Source organism: Podarcis filfolensis (genome assembly GCF_964270895.1).
Source record: "Podarcis filfolensis genome assembly, chromosome: 16".
Classification (NCBI taxonomy): domain Eukaryota; kingdom Metazoa; phylum Chordata; class Lepidosauria; order Squamata; family Lacertidae; genus Podarcis; species Podarcis filfolensis.
In genome coordinates this window covers 3902877-3929530 of record NC_139620.1, presented here as the reverse complement: position 1 = coordinate 3929530, position 26654 = coordinate 3902877, and the positions used below count along the sequence as shown (strand labels likewise).

Below are 26654 nucleotides of genomic sequence, written 5' to 3'. Positions count from 1 at the left end.
CGGGGCCGTGGGCCTGCTCTGTAATTAAAAGCGACCGCCTTTGCATGGCTGAGACGCTGCTGGCTGCGCGGCGGTAATTAACTCTGCTAACGATGCGTGTGCTGGCTCAAGAACATCCTTTGGAACAATACGGCTGGGGGGGGCACAGATGATTTAAATTGAGGGGAGGGAAACAGGAGGGGCCACGAGACGACTGAAAAATCTTATGGGGGGGCAGAGAGGAGGGTACGTAGAGCTGCTTGCTTCGTAAAGCAGCTTTTACCGTTTACGAACCCAGTTGCCCCCGTTCCGCTCCTTTTCCTTCCGAATGACTCTGTCCATTTATGGAGATTGACCAAAGGCGGCCCTCAGAATGTCTCCATCTGGCCCTCGGGACTTTGCCCAAGCCACGCCCCCTTTGAGTGGTTCTGCCCAGTCGGGAATGTTTCCTTGAGCCATGATGGCCTGGGACTTGGGCTCGGACTGGGAGCCGGAGGAGTCTCAGTCCACACCGGACCCTTTGCCTCAGGCGGCATCTGAACCCAGTCTGGGGCCTGATCCTGAAGAGCCCCAGGCTGCACAGGTTCCCCTGCAACAAGCACCAGCTGGGCCGATTCAGGGACCTGAGCCTGCCCTGGCTCCAGATGCAGGGATGACCTCGTTGCCTCCAGCTGGGCCATCACTTACAGCTACTCCACTACCGGTTGGGTCAGGGGAGGCTGAGGCGGCCTCTGGGTCTAGTAACCCACCGACATCTCCTGAGCTGTAGAGCCTGAGGTCTGAGAGAAGGAGAGACCTGAGTACTCGCAGGAGGAGTGCTCGCCTTCGGGCAAGGCAGGGAGGTGAGTCGCCAGGGGATCAGGACCGGCCATTACCCCGACAGAGATAAAAGGCTGCTGGACCCCGTCCCAGGTTGCGGGAGCAACATTGCTGTTTGCCAGAACCTGCCTGAGACCCTGTGCCTGACCTTGCCTGGTTTCCTGCCTTGGCCCTGTTGGACTGACTCCTCGCGGAACCCTTGAATTTGGGACTGGACCTGGACCACGTTGCTCGGGTTAACCCCTGGGCCCAGCACAATACCTCTGGCTTGCTTGGATAGAGGTGTGTGTGTGTGTGTGTGTGTGTTTCTAGGAACTTGTAACTCTCATAGGGCTGGGGTTTTGGGTTCTGCACCAGAACTCTCCAGACTCTCTCCCTTCCTCGCCACGGACACATCTGTGATCATGTTGGGCGTGTGGATCCTCCTATTGTAGACCGAGATCCTGGGATAAAACGCAGAGCCGAGCGCCTGGATTGCGGTTGTATTTATAGCTCCGAAGCATTTGATGCTGACAGATGGTTTTCCCAGCCACTGTCGTGTTAGCAGTATCTCACTCGATAACACAGGTCTATCCTTTTTGCACTGTTTGTTGTTGTTGTTGTTGTGTGTTTTCTTCTCCCCCTCCCCTTTTCTGGTTCTTGTTTCCCCTCCAAAAAAATTAAAATTCAGCCGCAGAAGTCTCCAGAACACATGGCAATGCAAACAGTTTCTCTTCCCCGATGGGAAATGCAGGGATTGTTTTCCCCACGTTGCAATCCTATCTATTTCTCCAAGGATCTGGAGATGATGCAGAATATTGCTTTTTCCCACTCCTCGCTGAATTCTCCACAACGACCCTGTGAGGTTGGTTTAGGCTGAGAGGCAGCTACGGCCCAATATCAAGCCCAGTGATCTCCGTGGCTGAGGTAGATAGAATTAGAACCCGGCTCCTCATCGGACACACAGATCCTCACCAACAACCCCTGAGAGGTAGGTTTAGGCTGGAGAGAGTTGGGGACTGGCCCACGGTCACACCCAGAACGCTCTGTCCTAAGAGACTAGGGCCCTGCGAGACTTGACATCTTTCCGCAGGGCCTGCAAGACAGAGCTGTTCCGCCTGGCCTTTGGTCAGGGCACAGCCTGACTCCCTCCTTTGGCAATTTTCACAGAATCTCTAGCCCAATGGTTGCCATCAATTTGTTTTGAATTAATTTTATAATGAATGATTTTAGAATTTTGTACTATTTTATTGTTGTTAGCCGCCCTGAGCCCGGCTTCGGCTGGGGAGAGCGGGATATAAATAAAATTTATTATTATTATGACCGGATGGGGATTCGAACCCTGGTCTCTCAGGTCCTGGTCCGACACTCTAACCATTATACTACACTTAGCAAAATAAATTGCTAAGATGGCCAGTGTGGTGTAGTGGTTAAGAGCGATGGACTCGTAATCTGGGGAACCGGGTTCGATTCCCTGCTCCTCCACCTGCAGCTGCTGGGTGACCTTGGGCCAGTCACACTTCTCTGAAGTCTCTCAGCCCCACTCACCTCACAGAGTGTTTGTTGTGGGGCAGGAAGGGAAAGGAGAATGTTAGCTGCTTTGAGACTCCTTCGGGTAGTGAAAAAGCGGGATATCAAATCCAAATCCAAATCCAAATCGCACCACACCAATCTGGGTCGGAAGGAAGAGGCAGAGGCAGTTGCCAGGGCGATGAGGAGATCCCCGACCCTTGCGAATTCGCATTTTGTCCTTCAAACCTCACACGCCACTCAGGTGTCGGTGCTGGGCCGTGTTTTGTCGCCCCGTGGAAAGCTAGACGGGCGTCTCTTCCAGAACCATCTTGCTTCCCATCTGTTCCGTTGCGATTATCTCTCCATCTCCCCCTCCCCTCCTTGTCTCTCTCCTTTTTTGCAGCGAGGAACAAGTTTTAATTAATGGAAGGCTTGGCGGAGGGAACGGGAGGGAGGGGGTGAAATAATAAATTCCTCCCACAGGAAGTGGTCGCTGTGTATTGTGGGGAGGATAGCGAGGGCCGCATTCGCCCACCCAGGGGCCACAGAGGGATGCAGCGAGGAGTACATGTGGTCATCGCTCATTCTCACATGTTGTGTGTGTGTGTGTGTGTGCGTGTGTGTGTTGCACACACAGTTTCTTCCTTTTCTTTGCTCACGAAGGTGGAAGGTCATTGATCTGATGATCAGGAAGGGGGCAGTTTGTATCGATAGCTATGCAACCTTTAGAGGACATCTCAAGGCAGCCTTGTATCGGGAAGCTTTTAAATGTTTTCTTATGTTTTTATATATGTTAGAAGCCACCCAGAGGGGCTGGGGCAACCTAGTCAGATGGATGGGGTAATATTATCATCATCATCATCATCATCATCATCATCATCATTGAATAGGACCCCCCCCCCAATTTTCATCAGAGAAATGTTGGTGGGCATGCAATTCCCAGAGTGGTTAAACAGCCACCCCCTCTTCCTAGGGAACTCAAGTTGACAAATAATAAATTATTATTCTTTATTACAAATTGATTTTTGTAATAAAGCTCTGGTTTTCCCAGTCGTGACGTATGGAAGTGAGAGCTGGACCATAAAGAAGGCTGATCGCCGAAGAATGGATGCTTTTGAATTCTGGTGCTGGAGGAGACTCTTGAGAGTCCCATGGACTGCAAGAAGATCAAACCTATCCATTCTGAAGGAAACCAGCCCTGAGTGCTCACTGGAAGGACAGATCCTGAAGCTGAGACTCCAATACTTTGGCCACCTCATGAGAAGAGAAGACTCCCTGGGAAAGACCCTGATGTTGGGAAAGATGGAGGGCACAAGGAGAAGGGGACGACAGAGGACGAGATGGTGGGACAGTGTTCTCAAAGCTACCAGCATGAGTTTGACGAAACTGCGGGAGGCAGTGGAAGACAGGAGTGCCTGGCGTGCTTTGGTCCAGGGGGTCACGAAGAGGCAGACACGACTAAACGACTCAACAACAACAACAACAATCACAAATTGATAATCATCATCATCATCATCTTGATCAGGGCTATACTTTCTACCCGACTGGGGACCTTAGATTGGCCCGATTCCAGGGGAACGTCTGACCCAGATCAAGCCCCCAAATCAATTAGGGGTTGGAGGCTAATGTTTAATTAGGGATTTAAACCCAAATTTTAATGGGGCTAGTGGAGGGGGAGAGAAGGAGACACTGTTTCCCCAGAAGGCACTTGCAAAGGAGCTTCCTGCAACCCGCAGGATTTAATCCTGCACTCCGCAGCTGGTGGGTGCAGGATTCGGCCCTGCTGGGGGTCTGCTTTTCCAGCAACTTCTCTACCACTCCAGCATGTCTCCACCTGGCCCAGGCGATTCAAATCCCCCGACCCAATTCACTTCGGGATTCTGGCATCAGCCAAAGTCCAGGCCGCATCCTGAATCCCATTCGTCTTGCTGCTCCCGTCGGCCCAAATCAGTGAAGTCTTGACGGGCCGGGAGGGGGGGAGGGAAGATGCCCACGTGCCAAATCTGGCCACCGCGGTTGGAGGCGTCGGTTGCACCTGTTGTGTATAATAATATAATTGATCTGGTGTGGCGTGAAATGCCAACGCTTAGTCACCTTGAAGAGAGGGATGCGAAAGCCGCCCACAAGCTGATAGTTAGAGCCACAGTGCAAGTTTTTCACCCCTGTGCTAATTGAAGAATTAGAGGAGAGAGAGAGAAAGGAAGGTTTGCTGGTGATGCCTGCTTGCGTCAGCTTAATGTTTCTGATACAGCGGTACCTTGGTTCTCAAAAGCCTTAGTACTCAAAACAACTTGGAGCTCAAACATTGCAAACCCAGAAGTAAGTGTTCCGGTTTGCGAACATATTTTGGAAGCTGAACGTGCTCCGTTTTGAGTGTTGCTGTTTACTGTATTTTTCGCCCTATAGGACGCACTTTTTCCCCTCCAAAAATGAAGGGGAAATGTGTGTGCGTCATATGGGGCGAATGCAGGCTTTCGCTGAAGCCTGGAGAGCGAGAGGGGTCGGTGCGCACCGACCCCTCTTGCTCTCCGGGCTTCAGGAAGCTATCCGCAAGCCGTGGGAGCCTGGCGCGAAGTCGCGCAGCTCTCCCACGGCTTGCGGAGAGCTGCCTGCAGGCTTTGGGCAGATATCCACAAGCATGGGGAGACTGGCGCGACTTCCCGCCGGGCTCCCTAGGCTTGCGGATGGCAGCCTGTTCTGGGGGCTGGGGTCGGGGGAAGCTCGGGTTTCCCCGCCCCAGCCCCGCGCCTGGGGGGGAAATAATTTTTTTTCTTTATTTCCCCCCCCCAAAAAAACTAGGTGCGCCCTATGGGCCGGTGCGCCCTATGGGGCGAAAAATACAGTATTTTGGGTTTTTCTTTGTGCCACACTTCCATTTTGAGTGTTACACTGAGGTCCGTCTGTTTTTGCTATTTATTTTGCGTTTTTGCGGCTCTTTTTGTTTTTTGTGTGGCTGTGTGGAACCCAGTTCAGCTACTGATGGCTCGATTGTGTGACTGCAGTACAGCGGTATATGCACAAAGTATCAAATGTGGTGACAGTAATACTAATGCAACAAAACAGCAACGCCACTAGTGGAATAGAGATAGACCATTCAAGCAACAAACATTCTAAGGTGCCATTTGCAAAACAAAGCCTGGAGATACTGTAAACATGGAGTGGATAAATGTACAAGATGTTAAGGTACAGTTGTACATTGTCTATTCCAGTTATTATTCTAGCAAATTTGGTTTAATATTTATAAGCCAGATTGTGGTGGTGGTGTTTTGTTGCAGTACAGTGGTATCCCGGGTTAAGAACTTAACTCGTTCCGGAGGTCCGTTCTTAACCTGAAACTGTTCTTAACCTGAAGCACCACTTTAGCTAATGGGGCCTCCTGCTGCCGCCGTGCCGCTGGAGCACGATTTCTGTTCTCATCCTGAAGCAAAGTTCTTAACACGAGGTACTATTTCTGGGTTAGCGGAGTCTGTAACCTGAAAGGTCTGTAACCTGAAGCGTCTGTAACCCGAGGTACCACTGTACATTGTCTATTGCTTTCATTTTATGGATCAACAGTCTCGTTCGATAGTGAAATTCATGCAAAATTGCTGTTTTAGGGGTTGTTTTTTAAAAGTCTGGAATGGATCAATCCGTTTTGCATTACTTTCTATGGGGAAGCGCGCCTTGGCTTTGGAACGCTTTGGTTTTGGAACGGACTTCCAGAACCGTTTCAGAACAAAAGATACCACTGTATTTTAAGTGAAAAAGAGGCATGGCCTTGCGAGAGTCCTGGGGGCCGCATTCTGCTACCCGGGGGGCCGGATTTGGCCTGCCGACCAGAAGTGCACCATCCCTTCTGTATCTGTGCTCTCCCAGAATCCTCCCCTCCTTCCCTATACGATATATAAATACGCGATATAGAATTATTATTAAACCAATTCTATCTCTGGCGTCTCGCTTCTTGGATTCTAATTATACACCAGCTGGAAAGTTCAGTTTAACAAGTGTAAACATAATCCGACATCACAGTCTTCTCACCTCGTCCGCGTCTTGGGAGAATATATATATATATATATTTGTGTGTGTGTGTGTGTGTGTATAATATTCCCCCCCCAAAAAAAACCCCACAACCCTCTGCAACAACCCACAGACAACCCCAGCGAGCGAGCGCCTCATCGAAGGATTAAGGAGACTTCAAGGAAGGAGATCTTGGTGGAAATTAATTTTCAGGCTCCCTGAGAAAAGGATGCGTGGAGTTTGCAAGGTGGGAGGGAGGGGTGAACTGGAAGCCAAAATAAGGTTGCTTGGCTGCCTGTTCTGTTCATTGGCAAACTCATTTCAGATGGTTGATTGCTAGTGTGTGCAGGGGGGGGCGTGATGGAGAGGGAGGGCGGGGGCCTGGCATCCTGGAGTGATGGAATATCGGAGGGAGAGAAAGAGTTTGGGGAATGAATGTGTTCGGGGAGATGTTTTTAGTGAGTCTCCTCTGAGTTCGTTGGGTGTTGGTTGCTGGGGGTGGCGGAAAATACCGTATTTTTTGCTCCATAAGACTCACTTTTTCCCTCCTAAAAAGTAAGGGGAAATGTGTGTGCGTCCTATGGAGTGAATGCAGGCTGCGCAGCTATCCCAGAAGCCAGAACAGCAAGAGGGATTGCTGCTTTCACTGCACAGCGATTCCTCTTGCTGTTCTGGCTTCTGAGATTCAGAATTTTTTTTTCTTGTTTTCCTCCTCCAAAAACTAGGTGCGTCTTGTGGTCTGGTGCGTCTTATAGAGCGAAAAATACGGTATTTGTTTATTTTGTTCCATTCGTGAATCGCTTCCTCCGAAAAACATACGACAAAAAGCATCCCTAAAAGAAATGTGTGTCTAAAAAGTGGGGGGAACAAATCAGCCTCAAAACTATTCCCTCTGTAAAAGGGATTAATCCCCCCCCTTCCAACATGAGGTCTAGGAACATGGCTCCTTAGAATCAAAAAGCTAAGGGTTTCTCGGTTTTGTGCAAAGTGCATGTCCGAAAAGGGATGGAAACAGTTTCAAGTCAGACCAATTTCGTTCACACCTCCCGTCAGAATTCAAGGAAATAAAGAACTATCTTCCCATCTCTACTTGAGGACAGCCAGGGCAAAGCGTAAGGCAATTTTTTTGCATGCCAGGCCCCGAAGGAACCAACATCCAGTTACTAAATAGTATGTTACACTAAGGCTCAAACTCTGTTTGAAAGGAAAAGGAGAGTGTGTGTGTGTGTGTTTTAAATTGAATTTGTTATTATATATTATAAACCGCTTGATGGTAAGAGAGCTTCTAAACAGTTTACACTAATGTACAACAGAACATTAAAATGATTGATAAAACACAGCTAAAAGCAGGTATTTGAGAGTATTCAAAAGATGATTAAAGTCAGCAGTTGGTTAAAAGGAAGTAAATCGCATGCAGCTTCTACGTGTTCAGATGGGCCGGTCCTAACGAAAACGTTTCGAGCTGTTGCCACAGGGAGCTCCAAAGTGTGGGTGCTGGAAAACCTGGGGGGGGGAATGGAAAAATTGGGGGGGCAGGTTCCCCCACCCTGTTTTCCCCCAAAGCCACTTTTTTCAAGAAAATATTGGGGGGGGGGGAGGTGTGTGGAATATTCAAACTATATCAAACTTTTTTTTTCTGGGGGGGAAACCGGGGGAAAACTGGTTTTCCCCCTAATTTCTCCGTCCCCCCCCCCCGGCCTTTCCATCTCTAGCGGGGTATAAAGAATAAAGAATAAGAATTACGACTATTGTTCATAAAAGCAACCTGTTTTCTTCTGCCACGAGGACTATGAACTTGACATTTAAAAATAAATTAAAAGTCCAGTGTTTCTCAGTTTTGTGCGAAACTCCTGTTGGTTCACCTCTTCGTTCCAAAGGCCACCCAGTGTTTTTCTCCCCACGGACCCTTTCCATCTCTCCTCCCTCTCCCTGGCTAGGCGATTCTGCCTCCATAAATATCACACGGCTGTTTTCATTGCCATGCATGGCTAAAACGTGCACCACCCACGGGCTATTTTTAAAGGCTGGCGCTTTGCCCCTCCATCTGGGCAGGCTGCCCCATTGCCCGGGGCGTTGGAAATCCACTTCGTCTTCCTTCTCCTCACGTTCTGTTTGTGGATCTTATTCCACAACGACCTTTCGAGGTAGGCAAATTCCTTTTTTAAAAAAACAACGCAACAGTAAAGCGAAATTGGGATGAATCTGTGACCGCCGTGGGGCTTGAACTATTGCAGCAATGCTAAAGCCACCTGGGGTTCAACTCATTGAGCCGAAAGGGCTCCCCCAGTGACATCTAGTCCACCCCCTCACTGGCGCAGGAAACCCACCAATCAGGCAGCCACCAGCCTTTGGCTTGCAAACCTCTAGGCCATGGGTAGGCAAACTAAGGCCCGGGGGCCGCATCCGGCCCAATCGCCTTCTAAATCCGGCCCGCCAACGGTCCAGGAATCAGTGTGTTTTTACATGAGTAGAATGTGTCTTTTCATTTAAAATGCATCTCTGGGTTATTTGTGGGGCATAGAAATTCGTTCATTCCCCCCCCCCCCATATAGTCCATAAAGGTTTTAGGATTGGCCGCCGTACGATGTTGCAGTAGCCACGATGCTCAGGCTTGGTTAGGATTCGAAATGGAGATAGACTGCTTTTGAATTAGGAGGCTCTATTTCCAAGAGGTAGTTTTCACCATGACTAGGCTGCATGCTTTTCGCTATGTTTTTATTATATTTTTGTCATTGATGCTTTGCAATATGTTTCTAATGTTGTACACCGCCTTGAGATCTTTTGATAAAGGGCAATATATCATTTGAAATTATTGTTATTACAGTCATACCTCGGGTTACAGCCGCTTCAGGTTGCGTTTCTTTGGGTTACGGACTGCCGAAACCCAGAAGTACGGGAACAGGTTACTTCCAGGTTTCAGCAGTTGCGCATGCGCAGAAGCACTAAATCGTGCTATGCGCAGAAGCGCCAAAACGCAACCTGCGGGTTGCGAACGTGCATCCTGCACGGATCACGTTCGCAACCCGAGCATCCACTGTAGTCAGTATTTATTACAATTTCAACTTTTTACACTATTACGACATAGTAGAAGACTGCATACACACCTTACATTCAAAGGACAAAGACTCCTGAGAACTATAGTATGTTAAGGGTGCTTGGAGCTGTAGCTCTGGGAGGGGAAAACTACAGTTCCCACATTCCTTAGAAGAACGACTGTGCTTTATGGTGTGTGTTTATGCAGCCTAACTTGCAGCCCACAAAAGAAATCAACCCCTCTTTAATTTTTTTAAAAAAGGACTATTCTAGGCGCTGTTTAGACAATACCTCCCCGTATTGCAGAGAAGCAGGATCGAATCTCGTTGTCCCGTCCTGCCGGCAAGGCACGCATCCCGTTTTCTCTCTGTGCAACTTTCCCCCTGCAGTAATTGCAGGAACATCTGGGCCTCTGGCTCACGCACACACAGAGAGAGACTGCGCTCCCCAAGGAAGCAAAACTACGCCAGGTAGACGTCGAGAAAGGAGACAGACAGTTCCCGCAAGAGTTTCTTCTCACGTCACCAGACTGCCGGTGAACGATTCTTCTGTGACTTTGGGGATCCAGAGAGACAGGGGCATGTGGGGAGAGAGGGGGGTGCTGGTTAAGTGGGGCTGGAGGTTCAAAGACTGTCTTAAGTCAAACCTTAAAAAATGTAATATTGTGTGGCGAGTTTCCGCCCCCCCCCCCCGTGGAAATAATGACACATGACACAGTTATTAAGGTTAATGGGCTAAATAATGCTGCAGCTTTATTGGTTACAGGTGATGAGCGGTATTGGCTTAGGCATTGGTCCTAACCAACTACAGTGGTACCTCGGGTTAAGTACTTAATTCGTTCTGGAGGTCTGTTCTTAACCTGAAACTGTTCTTAACCTGAAGTACCACTTTAGCTAATGGGGCCTCCTGCTGCTGCCGCGTCGCCGGAGCACAATTTCCGTTCTCATCCCGAAGCAAAGTTTTTAACCTGAAGCACTATTTCTGGGTTAGCGGAGTCAGTAACCTGAAGCGTCTGTAACCCGAGGTACCACTGTGTATCTTACTTCAGCCCGTCCGCTTGAAGTCCAGGAAGGGTTAACCACCAGTAGGGGGAGTCCCGCTGATGCACATCAACTAGGAACTCCCCCCAGGGTCACCGATAGGGGGTGTGCCTTAGGCCTTCACCTCCCCAGGCTTCGGACAGGGCCACACACCCCAGAATCCTTTATCGAACTACCCTTCAATATGTGGGGCTGGTGATGGCGCTGCCTCCCCTCTTCCATCTACAGAACTATACCAATGCCTAACCGCCAATACCCAGAAAGTTGTGACGATTTGCTACAAGGTAGGCAAAAACCAAAGGGACGCGGGTGGCGCTGTGGGTTAAACCACAGAGCCTAGGTCTTGCCGATCAGAAGGTCGGCGGTTCGAATCCCCGCGACGGGGTGAGCTCCTGTTGCTCGGTCCCAGCTCCTGCCAACCTAGCAGTTCAAAAGCACGTCAAAGTGCAAGTAGATAAATAGGTACCGCACCGGCGGGAAGGTAAATGGCGTTTCCGTGCGCTGCTCTGGTTCGCCAGAAGCGGCTTAGACCTGCTGGCCACATGACCCGGAAGCTGTACGCCGGCTCCCTCGGCCAATAAAGGGAGATGAGCGCCGCAACCCCAGAGTCAGCCACGACTGGACCTAATGGTCAGGGGTCCCTTTTACTTTAGGTGAAAACCAAGTGCCTGGTGCCAATTTGCCAAGTGGAAAAATTCCTACTAGGCCCCTCAATGGCAGCCAACCAAGGTCCATAGCAAGGTCAAGGAACGAAAACCTTATAGGGCGAAAAAGCAGGAACAGCTGGCGGGTGGCAAAGAGGGAGATCTCCGGCCGCGTCCTGGTTTAAATAGGGCAGGCCACGCCCCCTGAGCCAGCCGATTGGCTAGGCAGGGGGTGACACGGCCGGGAATCCCCCCAATCGCGCGGGGGCTGGGCTCCAGCCCCCGCGCACGTGGAGGGGGTGTGAAGCCCCCAACCCCACCTCCTCCATAGGGCAGAAGTGGCTTAAACACTGACAACTGGGGAACACTGGCCTGTGAGCGCTCCAGTTGGAGAACAGCCTTTACCAAAGGTGTCATGGGTTTTGAAGACACTCGAACTCAGGACGCAAGGGAGAAACATACTAAGAGGAAGGCACGCTGGGCAAATCCACACCATGATCAACTCCCACCCGGAAACCAATGTCCCCACTGTGGAAGGACATGTGGATCCAGAATTGGCCTCCACAGTCACTTACAGACTCATTGTTAAAATTGTGTTTGTGGAAGACAATCTTACTCGGCTACGAGGGATCGCCAAAGAAGAAGAAGAAGAAGAGCTAGAAAGTAGAGAGAGAGAGAGAGAGAGAGAGAGAGAGAGAGAAAGGCCTTAAGAGACAACTCCTTTTAAAATTCTGAATTACCGTACTTTTCCATTTATAAGACGCCCCCATGTATAAGAGCGACCCCTGTTTTGGGGGACTCAGGTTTAAGAAAATCTTAAATACACTATCCATGTATAAGAAGCCCCCTAATTTTTGACATTTATTTTTTGGGGGGGGGACTAGTCTTATACACAGAAAAATACAGTAACTTGTGGCGGCGCTCAAATGCTCTTCATCAGGGCTGGTGCGGAAAGTCTCTGCCCTCAAGGAGCTTACAGCGTAGAACTGGGCAGCTAAGAAAAGATGAGGACAGATTGCTTGAAATGGAGTCTAAGAATCCTACTCTGAGTAGAACCTTTTTGGATGAAGTCTTAACAGTTTGGCACCAGTAAGAAACTTCATCCGATCCTGTGAATTTCAGCCTGCGCTGTAATAAATCCTAGATAATTCTGTGCTTCTCGCTCTGCTGGTATCGAACCCAGTGAACTGAATATTTAGCTGATGCTTTTCCTTCGTTTCATTATAGGTTTGTCCGGAAAGTGAAATCCCCATGTAGGAAATGTGATTTGATTTTTATAGTCATCGCTGCTGGTTTTATTGCGGGTTTTACACAATTCTGTTACTTTGATTTGTTGATTTCCACTTCGACTTTTTAAAAATAATTATCTTATGGTCTGCAAACCTCTCGGAGAGGCGCAGGCTATCAAGCAGCCTGTAATTGCTGTAATAATCACTGCTTCATAAAAGCTAACCAATTATTAAGCGCTTGGAGAGGGAAGCAAAAAGAGTTTAAATGCTAGACGTGCCCATTATTACTCTGTGCTAGGAGCTGTACAGAAACAGCGCTCCATAAATACGATAAATGTGCTGATTTGTTATTATAGAGCTGGGAGCTGCAAGTAACGAGAGCTTCATAAATACTATAAATGCTAATTATTTAGCGCAAGGCCTGTATGTAATAAGAGCGCCGTCCATGCCACAGTTGCCAATTATTTAGTACTGGTAGCAGCGGAGAATAAGAGCTTGTTTGTTTTCTCTGCCAATGGCCTGTGCATTGTAGTCTTTACAAAAAAGATGAGCGATAACTTGGGAGAGGAATTATACTCTGAAAAACTGATGGCTGTATTATTATTATTATTATTACATATCATCCATCGTTTCTCCAATGAAAATAGGAACATCCTATTCTCAAACAACAACAATTTTATTATTAGTTTTATTATTTATACCCTGCCCCCAAAAAGCTGGACAAACTCATGCTGGTAGCTTCGAGAACACTGTCCCACCATCTCGTCCTCTGTCGTCCCCTTCTCCTTGTGCTCTTTCCCAACATCAGGGTCTTTTCCAGGGAGTCTTCTCTTCTCATGAGGTGGCCAAAGTCTTGGAGCCTCAGCTTCAGGATCTGTCCTTCCAGGGAGCACTCAGGGCTGATTTCCTTCAGAATGGAGAGGTTTGATCTTCTTGCAGTCCATGGGACTCTCAAGACTCTCCTCCAGCACCAGAATTCAAAAGCATCCATTCTTCGGCGATCAGCCTTCTTTATGGTCCAGCTCTCACTTCCATACATCACTACTGGGAAAACCATAGCATAACATAATAGCAATAGGAAATGCTAATTTACACCTGTTGCTTATGTGTTGGAGGTGCTGATTTGCAATTGCCTTGTTTGTTTAAGGAAATAACTATTTATATACATACAATGTATATAAGAAAAATTGAGGGAACTTAAAAGAGAGTGTCGCTCCGAGCCTTAATTGATCCTTGCTGGATTCTAGCCTGCCCCACACAATCTGACCTCTAGGGCTCTGGGATGTTGTCCCCATTTCCCCAAAATATTTTTTGGGGGGGGGTGGAGCTTGTTTCCATCTGATCTGGGGAAGGGGATTTCCACTGTAATCCAACCCAGGACGCCAGCTGTCCTACGCCGATTCGTGGCCGCACATTCAGAAATAGACTAATTGTACACACTGTTAATTCACTAAACGAATAGGGGGCACGCTGCACCTTAGATATTTATAGCGTTTGGTCCTGCTAGCATTGAGGCTCTCTTAGCAGACTTTGCACCTGCCTTTCTTTCCGGGTCCGCAGGAAAATTTTAGGGGGCTCAATTGCAGCTGCAGCTGCCCCCCCAAAAAACTGTGGGTTCATCCTCCCTGCCCCCAAAAAGCTGTTTCAGTTTTTCAGCTCTGCTCCAGCAAGTGTGTTGGGTGCATCTGAGCATGCACAGAGTTCATTTACCTTCCCACAGCTTGACTGCAGTTGGAAAGGAATGGGCCGATATATCAATGTCTTGACTTATTTTATCCAATTGTTTCCACCTAATTTCTGACTTTTGGGTTGTTCCTCCTATTAGCTAAGTTTTAATTTATATATATTTTTAACTGTTGCTATAACTGTATTGTCCCTGTTATACCTAATAACAAATTCAAATGGATCCCTATCGTGTTTTATGACTTCCTTGATATTGTATGTGGGCTGGAACTGGTCTGTGACCGAAATAATAAAATTCATTCATTCATTCCACCTATTAGCAATCATACATCACTTTGGGAAAGTTGTGGATTTTTTAATCCTCGTGAAAATATATCCGCAAATCTCTCCTAATACGCACATGTCTGCATGAATTTTTGCCTGACATACACGCCTTTTATTTTATTTTTTTGCTGGGAATACAGGTGTTTTTTTTAAAAAAATTCCATGATAAAATAAAAAGAATGGACAAATCTACAAAGTCTAATAACAAGAGAGAAATTAGAAGAAAAGAAAGGAGATAGGAAACTCTCTCGCTGCTATATCTCTCCCTGCCCCCCCCAATTTTTTATTAAAAATTTCTTGGTTTACAAAAGTATGTGCAATGTGTTTAAAAAAATGTGTAAATATGCAAAAAAAATGTGTTTTGTGTTTTAAAAAATGCACTAAAACTTTAGAAAAAGAAGTATCTCCACTAAATTTGGTGCGGGGACCATTTGGGCTGAAGACCAGTCTACCCTGCAGTTGTTTTTTAAAATGCAAATAGCAGTTGTTCCTCCGAAATAGGGAAATAATAGATTTTTTTTAAAAAAACAACCAGATTTTAAAGCTACAAAAAAATCTCTGTTGAATTTGGTGTGGGAACTGTTTGTGAAATTTGGGGTGGGAGGTTGCAGTGGTTTTTATTTTTAAGTATAGATAACTCATTCCTTCAAAATAAATGGGGAGGGGGATTTTTGAAAAAGAAAACAGATTTTGGAACCCTTTCCTTTCTCCTCCTGTGATGGAACTTCTATTTGGGGACTTCCCTGGCTTTTTTCTGGCCAGTTTGGATAGTTAGCCTTGGTGAAGCCTTGACGTTTTCATCCCCCAAAAAGTTTTTGATTTGAGTTTCCATTGAAATGAGGTTTTAATGTTGTATTTTAATCTTGTTTTTAAGTTGTATTTCAATCAATTGGTTTTTATATCGGGTGTTAGCCGCCCTGAACCTGGTCTTGGCTGGGGAGGGCGGGGTATAAATAAAAATTATTATTATTATTATTATTAACCCTCCTCTTTCCTGCTGTCTTCCAGGGCCTGCCAAAGGGAAGTATGTTTCGCTCCTAGGACCTGCCTCCCTCGCTTCTCCTCTCCTCCCGGGAAAGTTCTGAGAATGATCCTTCCCTTCCTCCAGCCTGCCCTTTTATTCTTCCTGGCATCTGCGACTTCCTTCCCTAAGGATTTGACTCCGCTCAGCACCGTCGGCGGGGCAGGTGAGTCTGCAGCCTGCTTTCAAACTATTTGCATGGTGAAACCAGGGCAGGCAGGTATTCAACAGGTGTTGCTTCCCCCATCCTAACTTGACCAGAGGAAATGGAGGGTGGGAAAGCAATTGGCTCTGTTTGAAGAGGCGTCTCCTAAGGAAGGAAGCACTCTTTCTAACAGGCAGACAGGTATTCAACAGGTGTTGCTTCCCCCATCCTCCATCGACTGGAGAGAATGGAGGGCAGAGGGGAGAACTGGCTTTTCCTGTAGAAGGAGGCCTTTTCTTTTCTAATAGGGCATTCTTTCTCTCCCAACCCACCAGGAACATCCCAGTATCCTGTTTTCCGTGGCCTCGCAGGGGACAATGACACTGCCCAGCTAGGCCTGGATTTCCAGAGTGTGCTGAGACTCAACCAAACCCTTTTCATTGCCGCGCGGTAAGTGACGGAGCAGGGAAGGTGGTGTTGGCGGCCATTTTGTTTGCGTTTCCTTTTTTAATTTAATTTTATTCATTTTTCATTCATTACATACATCTCAAATCCTTAACGGTTACTATATATTCCTCCCTCCCTCCCCTCCAAGACTTGTGTTTCTGGTTTGCTTCTATTCTCACCCGCTTTGCTATCTCTCAACAGAAAAAGTTATTAATCACATAACATCAAACCTTAAAAACATAAAAATAAAATTAAATACATCATCTTATTTCACTATCTTCCAAACATTTTCTGATGCTAATAATGTGGGTGTTTATTTAAATCTTGCCATCAAGTCTATTGCTTTTCTTTGTTTCTGCAAATATAATATGAATGGTTCCCAATCTCTGTTGTCTTTTTCTCTTAGTCTTTCTGTCATTTTTGCCAGTTCTGCATAGTTCACCAACTTCTCTTGCCATTGTTCTTTAGTTGGTATTTCTCCAGTCTTCCAATTTTGTGCAATCAACATTCTTGCTGCTGTAGTGGCATACATAAATAAAGTCCTCATTTCTTTTGGTATGTCTTGACCTAAAATACCTAAAATGCTTCTGGGTTTTTTTTACAAAAGTTATTTTTAACATTTTCTTCCATTCATTGTATATCATTTCCCAGTAGGATTTTACCTTCTTACAATCCCACCACATATGATAGAACGTCCCTTCTGTTTCACATCTCCAACACTCTTTCTTTTCTTCTGTTTGCATTTCCAACGTTTGGGGTCCTGGGATCTGGTCTGAGCTAGGATCTTGCCCTTTGATGCTGAGAACCAGCCATAGACCAGCAGCAGCCGTAATAAAGCCAGGATACAGAGATTCCAAGATGGAGGACCTACCAGATCCCAGACTGCTCAAATGCAAAGTGGCTCTCACCTTTTACCGTATTTTTCGCTCTATAGGACGCACCAGACGATAAGACGCACCTAGGTGGGGGGGGGGGGAGGTAACAAGAAAAAAAAAATCTGAATTCCAGAAGCCAGAACAACAAGAGGGATCTGGCTTCTGGGATAGCCTCTTGCTGTTCTGGCTTCTGGGATAGCCGTGCTCAGCCTCTTCCGGACAGCGGGACAGCTGCCCTCTGTACCTTCCCGCAAGAACCGTGTGCTCTTTAAAGGGAGCGTGGTTCCTGGGGGCTTTTCTGGGAGGTGGGGGAAGGGACAGAGCCCCCCACTTCCCACAAGAGCCGCATGAAGCTTCCGCAGGGCAGCGGGGAGCCTTTGTCCTGCTGCCCTACGGAGGCTTCGCAGGGGCCATCCAAAAGCCAGAATAGCTAAAGGGAGCGCTGCGGAGCACTCCCTCTAGCTGGTCTAGCTTTGCACAAAGCCTCCACAGGGCACGGAGAGCTTTCATCCTCGTGTCCTGCGGAGGCTTCTGGGGCAGCCTGTGAAGCCTCCGGAGGGCAGCGGGATGAAGGCACCCTAAGGCAGCTAAGCCCGAAGCTAGAACCATAGCTGTCAACCGTCCCTTATTTGGCGGGAAAGTCCCTTATCTCAGCGCTGTGTCCCGCTGCTGTCCCTTATCGATGATGTCCCTTAGATTTCCCAGGTTTCAAAGGAAGCAGCTCCTCTCCCTCCCTACCAGGGAGGAGGGAGGCTCCAGCTGCGTTGCTTGGCTGCGTTGCTCACCCAATAAGGAGTCTAAGAACAACCGAGGGGTGGAGCTTGCATGCCTTGTGCCGATCAAATCGGCCGCGTTGCCTGGGGACTCGCCTTTGCTCAGCGCTTCCCAGCGGAGAGGTGACGGTGGTTTTCCTTGCTGCATCCCCTTTGCCGGGTTGCTGCGCTGTGGGAACAACCGCTTGAGGCTTCGCTTGGCTGCTGGCTGAGCTTTCTGCCTTTGGCTCGGAGGGGCTCAGAAGTCGAACATACCTGTGCTTGGAAAATCCCTTATTTAGGCTGCTGATCCCTTATTTTCGAGGCTGCTGGTCCCTTATTTTCAAATCTGCAAGTTAACAGCTATGGCTAGAACAGCGAGGTGGAGCACTGCGCAGCGCTCCGTCTCACTGTTCTGGCTTCTGGCTTAGCCGCACAGCCTGCATTCGCTCCAGAAGACGCACACACATTTTCCCTTACTTTTTAGGAGGGGAAAAGTGTGTCTTAAAGAGCAAAAAATACGGTACCTTCCTCAGCAGTGCTTGAGTTGTACAAGTGAGGAAATTATTTATCTCTTTCTCTTTTCTCTCCCTACCACCCTGCCGGCCATCAGAGACCACGTCTATGCCTTTGATCTCCGACGGACCAAAGACGACTTCTCTCCAAAGAGGGTGAGTTGTTGTTTTTTAACCCCAATGGCTTAAGACCTGGTTGCGCTACCTAGAACCCACTATTGTTGCTATGAGGAACCTAGACCACATTCTCAGTAGGATCTTTTGTGTGTTGCCTCGTACCTGAGAATAGCATACTACCCAGAAAGAATTCTGCTAAATGTCTGCAACGTTGAAAACCAGTCCCTTGCCTTGCTTGTTCTAGATCATGTATCACCTAGAACACGATTTCACCACCCTCTAACCATTGCCCTGTTCTGATTTCTCTTTCCTCCACCGCACCCTCAGCACCTCACATGGAAGACGCAAGACATGGAAAATTGTGCGATGAGAGGAAAGCTCCGGGTAAGAACCATGAGGGTCTCGGTTCTAGGATCTGTATTAGTTTCTGCATCCTGATTATCCTTGGGGCTGACAGCGGCATTTGCCTGTGTGAGGTGGGAAAGCTCAGTGGGTAGAGCATGAGATGCTTCATCTCTGGGTCGTGGCTTTGAGCCCCACATGGTGTGAAAGAAATCTGCATTGAAGAAGGTTGGACTAGATGATCCTATTATTCTATTATTTTATTTACTTATTTATTAAATAAACCCGCAGGTCTCAAGCAGGTTACAACATAAAATCACAACATGAAAATAAAAAAATATTCTAAGTCTTCCCCCAACTCTGGGCTAAGTCCCTGACCTTTCTCACTCTGCCCCGATTCCAGAATGAATGTTACAACTACATCAAAGTCTTGGTTCAGAAGAACGAAGAAACCCTCTTGGCCTGTGGGACAAACGCCTTCAACCCCATGTGCCGGACCTACAAGGTATGGAGCTGGTTTGGGACCAGTTGATGGATTGTTCGGGAACCGTAACCCCACGGGGGCCAAATGCGGCCACCTGTCTCTGCTCCAAAGAACTCTCCTTAGCCACGCCTCTAGCCACGCCCCCTGTCCCCAAGCCACGCCCCTCCACTGACCTTGAGCCACACCCTCCCAGAGTGTTTTTGACCAGCTGGATAATATCTGATAATGCCTCTTGCTTTTCTGAATGGAGAAGGGGATGTGAGAGGGTGACAAAAGTAGCCCCTATTTTATTTTATTTTATTTTATTGTTTTTTAATTCAATTTATTTATTTTTGTTTTGTTTAGTTTTCTAATGTAACGTAATATAATTGTTTTATAGTTTAGTTTTTAAATTTAATTATTTTTGCTTTGTTTTTAATTTATTTGTTTTGTTTTGTTTTATTGTTTTGTTTTTTATTTTAATTATTTCATTTTATTTCATTGTCATGGGCTTATTTAACCGCCTTCTTAACAAACCACCTCAAGGCAACTGACGCATAAGATTACTAAAAGCGGCAACAACCAATAGGTTTAAGACAAGATGGAAACTCTACCTGCCATACAACAGGGAGAGTTGCCTTTCCGAAATTTACACCGGTGAAATTTGCAAATGCATATGCACGTGCGAAATTTGCATGTGTTTTGTCCCGCCCCCTTTGGCCCCGCCTACCTCTGGCATGCGGCCCTCAGCGGTCATTGTGGCCCTTGTGCTAAGGAAGAGTCTTCACCCGCAAAGGGAGACACATTCCTGTCGCAAATTGGGTGGAATCATGCTAGGACGTTGTGGCACGGCGCAACCGAGCATGTGGGGATCTTTCTTGGGTTTGTGGCTTAGGGTGTCAGCCTTTGACTAAATTCACCCCAATTTCCGTGGCCCCCAGATCAGCAACTTGGAGCAGGAAGGGGAGGAGCTGAACGGACAAGCGCGGTGTCCCTTTGACGCAAAGCAGAACAACGTGGCGCTTTTCGCAGGTACATCTTTGAAACTTGTGCGGTGCGTTTCAGGGTGTGTGTTTTTGTACCTGGACTATTAAAGGTAAAGGGACCCCTGACCATTAGGTCCAGTCGTGGCCGACTCTGGGGTTGCGGCGCTCATCTCACTTTACTGGCCGAGTGAGCCGGCGTACAGCTTCCGGGTCATGTGGCCAGCAGGACTAAGCCGCTTCTGGCGAACCAGAGCAGCGCACGGAAACCTTCCCGCCGGAGCGGTACCTATTTATCTACTTGCACTTTGACGTGCTTTCGAACTGCTAGGTGGGCAGGAGCTGGGACCGAGCAACAAGAGCTCACCCCGTGGCAGGGATTCGAACCGTCGACCTTCTGATCGGCAAGTCCTAGGCTCTGTGGTTTAACCCACAGCACCACCAGCGTCCCACCTGGACTACAGGTCTCCAGCTTCGAGCCAGTGTGGTGTCGTGGTTAGAGTGTACAGTGGACACTCAGGTTGCGGACATGATCCATGCAGGATGCACGTTCACAACCCGCAGCGTTCGCAACCTGCGTCTGTGCATTCTTGGGTTGCGATTCGGTGCTTCTGTGCATGCGCAAAGCACGATTTAGTGCTTATGCACATGCGCGACTGCCGAAACCCGGAAGTAACCCGTTCCAGTACTTCTGGGTTTCGGCGGTCTGTAACCTGAAAAAATGCAACCTGAAGGGTCTGTAACCCGAGGTATGACTGTATATGACAAGGACGCAGGAGAGACCAGGGTTCAAATCATGAAGCTCAATGTGGTGACCTATACCGCAGGGTTGTTCTGAGGGTGAAGAGGACAGAGAGGTAACCATGTGCGCCACTTTGAGCTCCTTGGAGAAAAAGGTGGGATGGAATATTTAAGAGTTCATCCTTGGGATCTTAGCCTTGCCTGGAAGATGCTGAGTGAGTTATGGTTTCCCCCCTAAATCAGGCGGAAAACCTCCAGCCCAGCGGCTAAATTTGACCCGCCAGACTTCCACATCTGGCTAGTGAGGGGCCCTGGGAAACATTGTGCAAAGATCTCTGCAAATTTCTACGGAAGGAAAAAAATGTGTAAGAAATATGTGCAGTATAAAGTAATGGATGGATAAAGAACAGTGAGATTAAGTGGAAGTCATTTTTAGTTTTCTTCTCTATAAGTTTTATAATTGCTTTCAGTACCAGGAGTATATACCATGACAGTTATATTAATCTTGTTGTATCTTATAGTGTGGTGGTTGGTTTGATTCTTCTGTTATTTGTTTGTTTGTTTGTTTACTTGTTTATCCATCTGTTTTTTCATAAATGTATTTATTTTAAGTCAATAAAGATATATATTTTTTAAAAAGGGAAAAGATGCTCCATTTGAATACAAGCTGCTTTTTCTGTGGAGGGGAAAACACTCCATTTTTAGCAACCTCTTTTTGTGCTTTGACAGGTGTCAATCACCTGGCACATCTTTCTGACGGCAGGTGACGGACAGGGGTGGTGGTCTCACCTACCTGTCAAAGTTGGTCCGTGGTGGGGTGTGGGGTGTAGGGTAAAATATCTGGCCCGGCAGGCCAAAAAGATTCCCTAAAAGCAAGATTCTAGTCCTCATGGTTTGGAATAAAAGTCTCCTCCCCACCCTGAAAAAGAACATTACATTGACATGATGTTCAGGCAGCTCAAGGTGGCATCTGAATGGAGCATCTGAACAAAAGCTCTCTCTATGCTGCAACACTCGGTTGCAGCTCCCGCTTGGTCCCATGCTTGTGATGTTGCGTGCCTTTGAACGTCTTTGCTGAAGTTCCCACTTCTGTTTTGATATTATGAAAGAAGTTAATAACAGGAGTTAATAACTCAAGGTTTTGTCATGGTTGAATGCAGCCTCATGGGAAATTTGGGGGGGTGACCCCCTTTTTTCCTCTCCTTTGCAGAAGGAAATCTCTATTCCGCCACGGTGGCAGACTTCCAGGCCAGCGACACCGTCATCTACCGAAGTTTGGGCGAGAGGAGTCCGGTGCTGAGGACTGTCAAATATGACTCCAAGTGGCTGAGAGGTGAGGGGGGGTGTGCAGCGGGAACTGTTTACGGCGGAGTGTGACCAACAGAGGCGATTCGCTTCCTCTTTTTCCGCCCACATTCCGGAGACGGCGAAAGGGGGAGCGAGTTCGGGTGACGGGGAAGAACTCGATTCGGTTCGCCAAAAGGAGGGGAACCGACCCAACTTACGCTTTCTGGAGCAGTCCGCCAACCGGAAGGCCAAAAATCCCAAATTTTGAAGTGCGGTTCTCTGGCGGAAATGCGTCTGCGAGGGAAACATGCGCCGCTAAGCGCATATGCGGGGAGATGGCGCAGTGGAGGGGGAAATAAACGAAGTCTCCTGCGGGAAGAATGGGGGGTAACTGCTCAGTTTCTGCTTCCTTTCCTTGATAAACAAAATGGCGTCGGGCGGGACAGCCAGGCGCCTCTGAGAAACCGGCAGGCACCCACGTTTTAAAAAACAACTTCTCCCCCTCCAGAACCACATTTCCTGCATGCGCTCGAATACGGCAATTACGTCTATTTCTTCTTCCGGGAGATCTCCATGGAATACACCACCTTGGGACGGGTGAGTATTCAAGATGGCGGACAGCGCGCATGGGTTTTGTGGGGTATCCAAGATGGCGGACAGCGTGCATGAGTTTTCTGGGGTATCCAAAATGGCGGACAGTGCGAATGAGTTTTCTGGGGTATCCAAAATGGTGGACTGCGCGCATGAGTTTTCTGGGGTATCCAAGATGGCGGACAGTGCAAATGAGTTTTCTGTGGTATCCAAGATGGCGGACAGCGCACATGAGTTTTCTGGGGTATCCAAGATGGCGGACAGTGCGCGTGAGTTTTCTGGGGTATCCAAGATGGCGGACAGTGCAAATGAGTTTTCTGTGGTATCCAAGATGGCGGACAGCGCACATGAGTTTTCTGGGGTATCCAAGATGGCGGACAGCGCACATGAGTTTTCTGGGGTATCCAAGATGGCTTTTAACCGCCGTGGCTTCTTCTCTCTGGGGGAATTGCGTAGCTTTGCCATAAGACTATTGTGATGTCAGACCTGGGAGAGAAACCCGGGTTCATATCCCCATTCAGACATGACGCTCCCTGGGTGACTTTGGGGCAGGGCGACCTAGCAGGGATGTTTTGGGGATAAAGCAGGGAGACAGAAAACTATCGCCTTGAATTCCTGGGGGGGAAAGGGTGGGATATAAAAGCAGCAAATAAAAAAAATTAAATATTTTTAAAATTCCCCCTTGGGGTCTCTTCCAACTCTGTAATTATGCAAAATAAGGTCGCTTCCTCTCTTATTCTGACCATGAGGTCTGGAACCTTACTGCATTTTTAGGAGATTTGGTTGGGAGAAATAGTCTGTTCCTGTAACTGGGAGCATTGGTGTGTTACTGTATTTTTCGCTCCATAAGACGCACCTGACCGTTTTAGAGGAGGAAAACAAGAAAAAAAATATTCTGAACGAAACAGTGGATGTATGATTTTTGTGGTTCATGCTGTGGCCATGGCCATGTGATCTGATGGTGAATTTGGGGTGACCCAATGCAAAAATCCTAAGGATCCATGTGGATCCGAGCTTTGTAACCACATTTTTGCACCATTGCAGCCCCAGGAAACAGTGGATGCATGATTTTTTTGGTGCAAGCTGTAGCCGTGGACATGCTATGTGATCTGATGGTGAATTTGGGGTGGCCCAATGTAAAAATCCTGAGGATCCATGGGCTTTTAGCTCCCCACTCCCAGGCAGCCCTTATCTCTCTCCCGATCCCATCGATCAGCTGTTTCCTTTCAACACTCCCTTCCCTCTTGTTTGCCTTAGTGTCTTTTCCTTAGCTGGAGCAGTTTTTTGCTCCTCCTTTTCTTCTAATTTCTCTCCTTATTGCTTTAGTCTTCCTGTTTCTCCACTTTGCAAGTTTGCTGTCTTTACCTCCCCCCTCCCAGGCAGCCTCCTTTATCTCTAGTGTCCCTTATCTCTCTCCCCGATCGGCAAACGATCAGCAGCTTGGTTTCAACACCTACTTCCCTCTTTCAAAAAAAAAAAAAGCATGATCTGCTTTTTGCCCCTGGGCAATTTGGCTTCAGGGACCACGCATTTACTCCATAAGACGCACGGACATTTCCCCTTACTTTTTAGGAAGAAAAAAGTGTGTCTTATACGGTAGCTTATTAAATGTAAAAGGTAAAGGTAAAAGGACCCCTGACCATTAGGTCCAGTCGTGGCTGACTCTGGGGTTGCGGCGCTCATCTTGCTTTACTGGCCGAAGGAGCCGGCGTACAGCTTCCGGGTCATGTGGCCAGCAGGACTAAGCCGCTTCTGGCAAACCAGAGCCGCACACGGAAATACCGTTTACCTTCCCGCCGGAGCGGTACCTATTTATCTACTTGCACTGGCATGCTTTCAGACTGCTAGGTTGGCAGGAGCAGGGACTGAGCAACAGGAGCTCACCCCGTTGCGGGGATTCGAACCACCGACCTTGTGATCGGCAAGCCCTAGGCTCTGTGGTTTAATCCACAGCGCCACCCGTGTCCCCTTATTAAATGTATAGACTATTAAATTTGGGGGGAGGGCGTTCTTTATTACAAGGTGGATCATGACAGTATAAAAACAAAGCAAATTTATGATGACGCTGTTTGATTGTGATATGATAGCACACGGGACTGATGAAGCCTAATGAGCAGCAATAGCTACTGATAACATTATTAAATATCCAAAGGTTCATTGTTTAGCTATTCCAGCAGAGATGCATTTTGTCCCTCTGGGAAAAACAACCCGCCCTGATCTCTCTTCCCTCCGCCTCCGATTCCAGGTTATCTTCTCCCGGGTGGGGCGGGTGTGCAAGAACGACATGGGGGGGTCTCCCCGAGTCCTGGAGAAATACTGGACCTCCTTCCTCAAAGCTCGCCTCAACTGCTCCGTCCCTGGAGATTCCTTTTTCTACTTTGACGTCCTTCAGGCTGTGACGGACGTGACGCAGGTGAACGGCCGGCCGGCCATCTTCGGGGTCTTTGCCACCCAGTCCAACAGGTAACTGCTGCTGCAAAGCCCGCCTTCCCCCAAACCTTGCAGAACCTGAGCTGCTAGCTGGTCTAGGTCCTTAAAATGGGCTTTGCCCAACCTGAGCGCTTGGCTCGAAGGGATCTTCTCTCTTTTGACAAGAAGGAATTAAAGGGCCTTGCGCTGAGCTCAGGCGGTTAAAACAAGCCTTGCGGAACCTGAGCTGTTATTTTGCATGAGTCTTGCCTCTTTTCTGGCAGCCTTAAAATAAGCTTTGCAGAACCTGAGCTGATCGTTGTTTTTACATAGGCTTCCTTGCTATTAGCCACCATTTGGTGGAAAGGAAGGGTACAAATGTGACAGGTGGTCAGTAAGTTTTGCTGAGCCGCTAGCTTGTGCAAATTTTGTCTTTCTTTTTTTATATATACATTTTTATTTAAAAAATTTAACATATTAATTCCAACATTCATACACCTTAACTTCTCATCTTATGCAATATTTTGGACTTCCATCAATGCCTCTGACGATTTTCCGTTCTTTGTCACTTATTATGCATTTCTTAATTTCCATATTACATTTGATTGTCCTTAACTAATAATTCATCGCATTGTCTTTTTTGCAATATTTCAAATAATTCACCTTACAAAACTTCTTGCAAACCTACTAGCGTGATCTGTTCATCACAATTACCGTATTTTTCGCTCTATAAGATGCACCAGACCACAAGACGCACCTAGTTTTTGGAGGAGGAAAACAAGAAAACAATATTCTGAATCTCAGAAGCCAGAACAGCAAGAGGGATTGCTGCGCAGTGAAAGCTGTTCTGGCTTCTGAGATAGCTGCGCAGCCTGCATTCGCTCCATAAGACGCACACACATTTCCCCTTACTTTTTAGGAGGGAAAAAGTGAGTCTTATAGAGCAAAAAAAAAACCCGGTACTTTTCAAATAGTCCGTAAATTTACTCCAGTCTCTGAGAATCTCTGGTCCCACAGGCTTCGAATCCTTCCTGTTAGCTTATCTAATTCTGCATAGTCCATAAGTTTCATCCTCCATTCTTCTTTCGTCGGTAGCGAATCTCGTCTTTCTGGCAAGACCTGAGCTGCAGTTTTGCATCCTACCGGCTGTAACACACGACAAGATGAGGCTGCTTTGCTTCGGAGAGATATAGGGAGCTGCCTTAGACAAAGACGGACTGTTGGTTCATTTAGCTCAATATTGCCCACACTGACTGGCAGCAGCTGCCCCGGGGATGCTCGTAGAGATTGAATTTGTGACTGTCTGCATGGCTGCTTTGCCACCAAGAGCTCTTCCTCCGAAAGATGACGTATGGTTTATGCATGCAACGACAGCAGCTAGGATCCTTTATGCATAAAAATGGAAGGAAGGAGAAATTTCCACCAAAGAAGAATGGATAATTAGAGAGATGAGCTATGCAGAATTGGCAAAGTTAACAGCCAAAATAAGAGAACCTAATGAGGATTCTTTGTGGAAGAATGGAAGATGTTTCTTTTTTTAATATTTAAAGAAACATTATAGCATGATGAATTCACAAGCAGGATTCGAACTCTGAGCTAAAGAAGGAGTTAGAGAATAATAATAATAATAATAATAATAATAATAATAATAATAATAATAATATATTATTATTATTTATACCCCACTCATCTGGCTGGGTTTCCCCAGCCACTCTAGGCAGCTTCCAA

The 26654-nt window shown here is 47.4% G+C and overlaps 1 protein-coding gene and 1 long non-coding RNA gene across 6 annotated transcripts in view; one reads left to right on the top strand and one right to left on the bottom strand.

Annotated features, from left to right (window-relative positions):
- Positions 1 to 24080, bottom strand: part of LOC310752031 — a 91648-nt gene extending 67568 nt beyond the window's left edge. Inside the window, exon 1 of the long non-coding RNA XR_014542807.1 lies at positions 23749 to 24080. This is a non-coding gene — a long non-coding RNA (uncharacterized lncRNA). The remainder of the gene's footprint in view (positions 1 to 23748) is intronic.
- SEMA6C (semaphorin 6C) overlaps positions 1 to 26654 on the top strand; it is a 128048-nt gene that overhangs the window by 56926 nt on the left and 44468 nt on the right. For all 5 annotated transcript variants that reach the window (XR_014542641.1, XR_014542642.1, XM_083591037.1 and 2 more), the window contains exons 2-10: positions 15247 to 15425; positions 15740 to 15854; positions 18092 to 18149; positions 18438 to 18494; positions 18856 to 18957; positions 19857 to 19947; positions 21850 to 21972; positions 22435 to 22523; positions 24763 to 24980. Coding sequence is in view for 3 of the 5 variants with exons in the window: in XM_083591037.1 (XP_083447163.1) it covers positions 15326 to 15425; positions 15740 to 15854; positions 18092 to 18149; positions 18438 to 18494; positions 18856 to 18957; positions 19857 to 19947; positions 21850 to 21972; positions 22435 to 22523; positions 24763 to 24980 (953 nt within the window). In the remaining 2 variants the exon portion in view is untranslated. The remainder of the gene's footprint in view (positions 1 to 15246; positions 15426 to 15739; positions 15855 to 18091; positions 18150 to 18437; positions 18495 to 18855; positions 18958 to 19856; positions 19948 to 21849; positions 21973 to 22434; positions 22524 to 24762; positions 24981 to 26654) is intronic.